This window comes from Humulus lupulus, chromosome 1 (genome assembly GCF_963169125.1).
Source record: "Humulus lupulus chromosome 1, drHumLupu1.1, whole genome shotgun sequence".
In the NCBI taxonomy this organism is placed as follows: Eukaryota; Viridiplantae; Streptophyta; class Magnoliopsida; order Rosales; family Cannabaceae; genus Humulus; species Humulus lupulus.
The window spans coordinates 20,184,284-20,193,187 of record NC_084793.1 but is presented as its reverse complement, the minus strand read 5'-3'; the positions used below and the strand labels follow the sequence as shown (position 1 = coordinate 20,193,187).

Genomic DNA, 8,904 nt, shown 5'->3' with positions numbered 1-8,904 from the left:
GACTTTCTTTTCACTTATCAGTTTTATAATTTATTATTTTGTATTTATTTTTTCTGTTCTTCAATTAATAATATATTATTATGTTTGTTAATTTTCTCCATTCTCTTTATTTAAATTTCTAACATATATAGATATATAATATTTATATTGTATCAAATTAGTAATAGAAAAGAAATGTTATAAAATACCTACCCGTGCTTCTTCATTATCTCCATGATGGACTACCATGTTATCATTAACCTTGTTGTTTTTTTTTTAGTTGAGAGTGTTTGTCTTTTGTTAGAATTTTTTTCTCTAATTTTTTCCTGTCTTTCATCCTACATAAAGTGAAGAAGGGAAGAAGAAGAGTATTTGACAAGATACAATAGTTCAAGGGTCTACTCTTTTTTCTTTCCATCCACTACCCCTCTAAAATTTGGAGGGAAATGACTAAAATATTATTTCCTCCTCAATTGTGCTAATATTCCCAAAAAATAAGAGTTTTAGGTTATGTAATATTAACAAGGGTCTGGCTGCACAAGAGAAATAACTATGGAGACTGATTCACCAAGAAATAAAGTATAGGGACTAATATGCCAAGAAGTTAAAAGGATGGGGACTTATTTGGGAAAAAAGCCTAATATTTATGATGCATGTTAATGACTGTAGGACCACCAAATTTGGTGGTATGGCTTTCCAGCTCATTTTCCCTCGACTTTTCTTGTAATCCCTTCTTTCTTATCAACAACTTTTATTTCTTATTAATTTCAATACTGGTATTGTGAATCATGTGTTGTTTTCCCTTTTGAAGAGGCCAAGATCTCAATGTCTCTAACATCTTTCATACTACATAGAAATCAAAACAAAAAATTCAGAATTAAGAAAAAACAAAAGGAGAAACAAATTTGAATTATTAGGTTATGTTTATTTTTATTTAGTAATCGTTGACTAATAAACACAAAAAATAAAACATTTGACTGAAAAAATGGAAGACATCAATCTTACAAAATATGTTTTGGGAAAATAATGATATTTAAAAGGCTAACTTTTTCTCTTAAAATATCAAAAAAATTACCTTTAGGTAAACTTTACTTCTTCTCTCAATGGAAACATTAAGCTCTTGATTGGTTTAGAATCAGAATTCAACTTTATAATTTGAAAAACAATAATTCGGTTTTTGGTGTATCCAATTAATTTACCTTTGACCCTCTACTATTCAAGTTTTATAAAATATATAATCATTACTATTTTCAGATTCTTGGTTTGAATGCACTCTTTATAAATATAATGTTTTCCAATTAAAAACCAATGACTAACAAGTGAATATTATTTTAACTAGTAAAAATCTCTTGGTTATATATATGACTAACCATGTCAACTAGTAAAAAATGTGAATATTATTTTAGAATTAAGAACATGAATACCAAATAAAATAGAATAAGAGATGTCACTGAAATTATTTTATAGAGTCACACTTATTTTATACATATAATTATATAAAATATATTTGTGCGGATATTTCTGTATAATTCTTTAAGATAAGATCATACTATTTTATAAATAAGTGTGAATATGTTATTTTTTTAAAAATATATGTCTCCATCAATATTCTCTAAAATTATATACGTTATCATTATGATTATTACATTAATTATTGACCGCATTGGCATATACTATATAATAATTTCTCGACAATAAAGATGCATTGTGGCTACGATCACTTTAATTGGATCAACCAAATTGAAATGTGGTGCTCATTTTAGTGCCATAATTGAGGATTATTTTGCAACCCTTGAGACCACCTTAAACAATAGACAACATCACTCATTTTTCAACACATTTCATTTGTTTTTTTTTTAGAATTTAAGAGTGGTTAAACCACCTTTGGAAAAATGCCAGATGGGTACAAAAAACATCCACATCGGCCACTTCTGCCACGTGGCAATCATGGTCCTACATGCACTTAAAATCCATAATTTAATATATAATTACTCATTATAAAACAAACGAAACAGTATACTATTTTGGAGAGCCATACAAATGTACCAATATAAACCTTAAGATTATAACCCTCCAACAATTATGAAAGCTCCCCTTAAAAAATAATAAAATAAAAAACAATACAGCTAGATCGTCTTCTTCCCAAAAATCAATATTCACAAATAAAATAAAAGATTTCTATATAATTTTTAAATAAAATTTATTAAATAATTTTAAATAATAAATTAGAATTGAAAACAGCTTATAATTCAGATAATTTTGATAATCCATTATTGAAAAACCACTGACGTTACTATGCATATATAGAAACCCCACCACCACCAACCTAATATTTTTCTCTGTAAAAAAAGGAAAGAAGAATAAGAAGAAGAACTTGATATCCATTGTTGTGTTCTTCTTCTTGTTCTTCCCTGATACTGAATTATGGGTACTCAGGTTTCTAAACAAGTCGAACGACGAAAGGCTATCAAAACGGAGAAGAAGGTTCTCGTTGATCTTCATCAGAACACCAGCGAAGAATATCCCGGGAGTGATTACCGGCCGTCGGATCGGAAAAACTGGATGGGAGAACTAAACCCAGAAAAGCTTCACATCAACAAGATCGTTTGGCCAGGAACTCATGACTCCGCCACCAATAAGATCGGAATCCCACTCATCTCTCGACCCTTTGCTCAATGCCAATCCTTGTCCATATACCAACAACTCATTTTAGGTACCCGAGTGCTTGATATCCGAGTCCAAGAAGATCGCCGAGTCTGCCATGGTATTCTCGCCACGTACAGCATCGACGTCGTTATCAACGACGTCAAGAAATTCTTGTCGGAGACCCAATCGGAGATCATCATTCTCGAGATCCGGACCGAGTTCGGCCACGAAGACCCGCCGGAGTTCGAGAAGTACGTAGAGGAACAACTGGGTGAGTATCTAATCCACCAAGACGAACACGTCTTCGGAAAGACTGTAGCCGAACTTTTGCCGAAACGAGTCATCTGCGTTTGGAAGCCGAGAAAATCACCCCAACCCAAAGCGGGTAGCCCATTTTGGAACTCGGGTCATTTGAAGGACAACTGGATTGACACCGATTTGCCGTCGACCAAGTTCGAGAGCAACATGAAGCATTTGAGCGAGCAACCTCCGGTAACCTCAAGAAAATTCTTCTACAGAGTTGAGAACACTGTCACTCCCAAAGCGGACAACCCGGTTCTGTGCGTTAAACCGGTAACGCGTCGGATCCATGGGTACGCGAGGCTGTTCATAGCCCAGTGCTTTGCCAAAGGTTGTGCTGATAAGTTGCAGATTTTCTCAACGGACTTTATCGAAGAGGATTTTGTTGATTCGTGCGTTGGGGTCACCCATGCAAGGGTCGAAGGCAAAGTCTAAGGATAACAACTCAAATTCCCACTCTTCTCTATAAACTGTCGTTTAATGTTCATTTGTTAATAATCTTGGGGGCATCGACTGTCGTTTTATCTGTATGTACGTACGTTTATTTGTTTATAGTTATACCACGGGTCTGGGGTACGTTTAATTTGTTCGTTGCTGTGTAAATTATTGGGATACATTTGGTTTGAAACGACATAATACTGTATTTACTTTGGCTCTTGTTAAGGTTTGTAAATGTTTTTGGAATTGGAAGAGTTATTAATAGAAATTTAAAGGTGTGTGGAATCAAAGAATATGCTTGGATTCTTATAATTGTAGTTTGTGGGATAGAGCTTTAGGAGGCCAAAAATCAGATTGTCGGCAGGATGATATGGAATGGAGACAACTAAAGAAACGATCAAAATGGTCACCACAGCATATCTTTTTTTTTCCTTCCAAAAGATAATAACTGAAGATGTGACCCATAAATTAAAAACAAAAACCCTTTGTCGTGAATGACAATCAATTAGTGCAGTGTGATTTGTAATTTATTTTTTATTCAACCAAAGAAAAAATTTGGAGATTTTTTTATTTTCTTCTTTTGCTGGAAAAAATTAGTGTTAATTCAATCACCATACCTATGGCTTTGGGCTAATAGTAATTCCAAGTACCACAAAGTAAAAAAAGAAACCTCACTAACCCCTTGGCAGAGAAGAAAAGCGGGGAGAAAGAAAATAGAGGAGAGAAGTGAAAAGAAAAGATAAAATTGAGTTGTTTAGTAAGACTATTTCCTTCTCTCCTATTTCCTTTCCTTGGTACTAAGCATAGGGTTATTTTAAACCTGAAATAGAAACCCTTAGAACAAAAAGTGATATTAGCATACTCGAATTTAAGCAAATGGATAAAAAAAAAAATATCAGATAAAGATCCTAACCACTTCATCACCACCTCGGTGTTTTTATTTTAATCTTGACTTTATTTAAGCCACATTCAAGCCTATATGTTATGTTATGTTATATTCCAGCCAATTTACTACACTCAAATCAACTTACAGTTTCATGCTTTATGTTCTCATTCAGGAAGGCTCCTTCTAACGATAAAGACGTCTTTTTTGGTTTAATATAAAGTATATACGAGCATATAATTGACATCCTGGTCTGATCAAAACGGCCAGTCATGTTCCAAAGCATATTGGGGCGCCATTCATTTAATTAGGTGACGTGGTGTCATTGATCAAAAAGATGCTAAGGCTTAAAATTGTTTGGAGAATAATCTCAGAAAGAAAAGGATTAGGTCCAATAGTCACTGTCAAAAGCTTCCAACTAAGCATTAAAGAGGTGGGAAAACAAAACAAAAAACAAAAAAACAGAAATTGGCAACCCCAAAATACTAGGCAAATAATCTTTTTTTTTCCTACTTTTTAAATGAATCAAATAAAATGCATGATATGATATATACAAGTTTGAGAGCTCAAAATTCAAAAACAGTCAGGAGATGATGAAGCTAACAGAAGACAGCCTAAAAGCCGGCACACTATACTTTCTCTTTACAAAATTTACGATTCAAATCTTCCTCCAACCGTTGCAATATCAATGAAAAAACACCTGAAACATTAAACAAATTTACATTACATTTCATTACATGCAAATCATAATTTCTATATGATTCTATTAAAGGGTAAACTGGGAAAGGGGGGAACAAAGAGAGAAGGCTCCTCAAACATATATGTGAGCTGTCTAAAATCTCATGAATAACTTTCCCCAACCCCTTCTCTCTTAAAAAAAAAGATGTAATAATAGACACAAAAAGATCAGACACACTAATGTATAATTAATTTTAACTGCACCATTAAAGTGTATGATCCCACATAAAAATTGTAGTGCCTAAAATTAATTAAACATAGTAATATTATTCCATATATATGTGAGTACTATTTTCAATAATTTGAAGACAAATTGGCTGCAATGTAAGTAAAAACTAAAGTAAAAGCAAGGTCATCTGCGAGAAGTTGAATCAGTATACCATGACCATGCTATATTTTAAATTTAACTGACAAATGTGTGGGACAGAAAAGGTTGAAAAATATAGGAACCTGAAACTTGGGAATTCCCTTGCTTTTGTGAGCCTTTTACCAGAAGTGTGCCAGGGATTTGTTGAAAGACCTAAAGAAAATGATTACAAGTACAGTTAGAAACATATTGAACTACCATAAGAAGCAGCATTCAGTCCAAACTGAAGAGATACCATACCGAAATTCGAAAACATAGCTCATTTATAGGTATGTTCAAACAGCTTGAGCTTATGGATGTATCTTGCACATGTTTAAAACCAGCAGTTTTACCAAATTGTAACTCCTCATTCTTCAGGATGGCATTACAGTGATTCTGTGAAGCAGTAATCTAGCAAAATGATATTTTAAAGTACATGAGAACAAAGCAATATTGCTTTTACCAGTAAACAGAAAAAAATGGTGAATAAACAGCCAAAAAAGAAACAATACATCAACTGTAAACGCGGAGACATTCAATTTACAAGACACGCCACTAGTGCAGAAGAAAGATTCAATTGATTGCAAAACATGTATGGCACTATACTGACGTTGAATTCCCTGTGAAGAAGAAAGTGGCAACTTCAGATGTCACAATAAAAAAAGTACAAAAAAAAATGAATCATTTGGAAATCATACACGTCCGGATTACAAGGATCCTAAAACCCATATATAAAATTAAAATCTTCAACATACATGAACTCCTGAGGTCTGGAAAAATATAATAAAACATTAAAATAAATTAAAGTAAACATTCATACCTCAAGCATGAAAGACAGGTTACCATTCTTAACCACATTAACTGATATTATTTTTTTAACTGGGGGCACAAAAGACCAAGCAAGCCCCCAACGACAAGTTTGGCCTTGGACAAATTCAGTAGTTTTAACTATAGAAACTCCAACTTCTCGAAGCTTTGCTGTAAGGAATTTCATGTTTGATTTCCTCCCGACCATTGTAGTGTACCACCTGTAATCAAAGGCTACAAAAATAAAGCAGTATCTAAAAAATTAACTGTCGCATAAGAACACAAATGCCATGCAAGAAATAATACCGAAAAGTTTGCTTCAATATGGAACTATCTTCAATTATACGAGATATAAAAGCCTTTTCTCCACCAGGACAAACCATTTCTTCTGGAGTTCCACCACATGAGGTTTTTGGATTCAATCCTGCTTCCTCCATGGTATAAAAAAATGGAGGATTGCACATGCAAAAGTCAAACTTCTCATCATCCTTAACCACACCAAGAAGGATGGGTGGCCCATAATAACTCTTGTTCGTATCACCGCCCTCGAAACTCATGGAATTGGTGAGACCTAGCTTGCTTTCAGGACCACCAGATTGGTCATTTTGTAGATCTTTGACAAGAAGGCTAGTATCATCACTTTTAACTTTTCTAATCTCAATCAGTTCTGATATATGTGAATTATCTTTAACGTTTCTTTCTGCCCACTCTACTGCAACATCGGTCACATCTGAAACCAAGTTTAGTAGAATTGAAATTCTATCAGATTTCTAATTAGAAATTGCAGCAGCTAACAAGATCTGGATTTATAATATCGTAAATAAAAAGATACCTGACCCAACAAAACTCCAACACTTAAGAGATGCGCCAAGCAAAGGGTATATGCAGTTTGCTCCAGTTCCTATATCAAAACCCCTCACATTATCACCATTCGTATCAGTCTTTGGAATGATGTCAGAGAGCAGAAGATCTTCAATCCAATGAATGTAGTTGGATCTATTTGGCACTGTGGGGCATAGCTGCCCGTCAGGAATCCACCTGTCAAAAATACATTTACAAATTCACATTGAAGACATATGAACCTTCCCAACAAGAATAAACCAGGGATCACTCAAGCTCAACGAAAGCAGGAAAGAAAATAGCAAATAAAGGAAACTATTTTAGTAGTTATTGCACTCTACTCAACATCTCAGGAGAACTTATTCATCGCAATGAAACATTTTTGTGTAATGAGGAACACAACAGCATCTATTTCCTATTAAGTTACTTAACCAAAATATATACTTATATATATATGTAAATCTTGAAGCTATCAAGGGGACATGGTTCTTATAGTATGAGAGTTTACATGATATTACTAATAAATCTTTTCCTCAATTATAAACTCTAAATACCACCATTCTTAACTAGTAAACGTAAAGTACCAATCAATTACAATGCCCCGAATCTCAAACTCCATCAATTGCAATCGGGAAATAAGTACAAATCCATAATGGACAGTAATAAGAATGCAAGTAGAGGGAAGTGTTTCCTTTCCCATTCATTCGTGTGTTTACTTTTACACTTATGACACAAGTATAATACTGCATTCATTCTCATTCTCATCCTCTCTCCCAAAATCCTTTCGCTTAAGATTCTTTTCATAACAGAAACAAAACTCTTTTCACTTTACAATTCTTTTCATCATCAATTCTTCACAGAAAGACTAAGAATTAGAAGCAACATCCATATAATTACTAAATCACTATGTTTTTCAACTATTTCTACCATTACATTAAATATCAAAGAAAATCCCACTAAAAGGGAACCCCTGTTTTAAACTAATTCATCCCAAACCTGAGGCAATGAACAGAAAGGTTTTACAGAGTAGATTACCAGTTGAGGCCAAGATCGTGGAGGAGCAAGACGCGGGTGAGTTCCCGGGTGGCATTGAAGTCAGTCCAATCGATTCTGGGGCGACCTTCGCGGGAATAGAAGATGAAAGACTGGAAAGAAGGGTAGAGAGAACCTAAGAAAGCGAAGTCTGGTGGGTTATCGGCGTATTTATTTTTGGGGTGGATAGTGGGTCGCTCTTCGTTTCTTTTCCGCTTCTTGTTCTTGTTCCCCGCCATTGTTAGGGTTTCAGATTGATTTTACAAAATTGAAAACGTATGTTCTTGCCGGAGAAGAAGATGAAATCATGAAGTGAATAAACGAGAAAATGGATCCGGGTGAAACCCGAATACAGCACCACTGGAGTAAACATTTGATTAAACGACAATAATAAATCTTGCTAAAACAACAACAAAACATAATAAACGACACCGCTTAAGAAAACGACGATAAAATTGAATCGGAATCAAATAAAATGTAAAATTGTCAATTTATGTCGTGACATATTCCAAATTTAAAGTCAATCAAATCAAATCGATACAATCCAATATTAAATTATTAATTGAATTGCTTGTATTTCTGTGTCAAACACAATACATTCACAACATTTAAAGAAAGAAAATTGATTAAATAATCAAAACTAGGGCATGCAAGCAAATTTACAACCGGTCAACTAAAACATTCCGTCCAAATCAATCCGAAAAATTCGAAAAAAACCTATTAAAACCGATCCGCCCAATTAAAACTGATCCGCCTAATTAAACTTTTATATTTTTTAAATATTTTTTAATATTTTCTTAGACTTTAAGCTTTAATATATTTTTTTTATTTTAAAAATAAATATTTGTTTAACACTTTAATATTGATTCAGTTAATATTTTAAAAACTACAAAAA

The 8,904-nt window shown here is 33.6% G+C and overlaps 2 protein-coding genes across 3 annotated transcripts; one reads left to right on the top strand and one right to left on the bottom strand.

Moving 5' to 3' along the window:
* Window positions 1-2,257: 2,257 nt before the first annotated feature.
* On the top strand, window positions 2,258-3,656 carry LOC133788564 (uncharacterized). The gene has a single exon (XM_062226089.1). The coding sequence runs from the start codon at window positions 2,404-2,406 to the stop codon at window positions 3,358-3,360; it is 957 nt and encodes a 318-aa protein (XP_062082073.1). The 5' UTR covers window positions 2,258-2,403; the 3' UTR covers window positions 3,361-3,656.
* A 1,073-nt stretch (window positions 3,657-4,729) lies between these two features.
* On the bottom strand, window positions 4,730-8,437 carry LOC133788547 (uncharacterized). Of its 2 annotated transcripts, none has more exons than XM_062226079.1 (8): window positions 8,013-8,437; window positions 6,970-7,175; window positions 6,444-6,867; window positions 6,151-6,358; window positions 5,849-5,950; window positions 5,592-5,741; window positions 5,435-5,504; window positions 4,730-4,946 (listed from the first exon to the last, which is right to left on the bottom strand). In XM_062226079.1, the coding sequence occupies exons 1-8, from the start codon at window positions 8,246-8,248 to the stop codon at window positions 4,876-4,878; spliced, it is 1,467 nt and encodes a 488-aa protein (XP_062082063.1). In that variant the 5' UTR covers window positions 8,249-8,437; the 3' UTR covers window positions 4,730-4,875. The 2 variants fall into 2 exon arrangements, with proteins under 2 accessions (XP_062082063.1, XP_062082057.1); XM_062226073.1 differs by having other exon boundaries at window positions 5,843-5,950; window positions 8,013-8,430.
* Between the last annotated feature and the right edge of the window lie 467 nt (window positions 8,438-8,904).

Coding starts and splice junctions, on each gene's coding strand:
- LOC133788547 (XM_062226073.1), bottom strand. CDS start 8,248: ATGGCGGGGAACAAGAACAAGAAGCGGAAAAGAAACGAAGAGCGACCC. Junction 5,742..5,842: donor TCTCCGCGTTTACAGTTGAT/GTATTGTTTCTT, acceptor TCATTTTGCTAG/ATTACTGCTTCACAGAATCA. Junction 4,947..5,434: donor AGGGAATTCCCAAGTTTCAG/GTTCCTATATTT, acceptor TTAATGTTTCAG/GTGTTTTTTCATTGATATTG.
- LOC133788564 (XM_062226089.1), top strand. CDS start 2,404: ATGGGTACTCAGGTTTCTAAACAAGTCGAACGACGAAAGGCTATCAAA.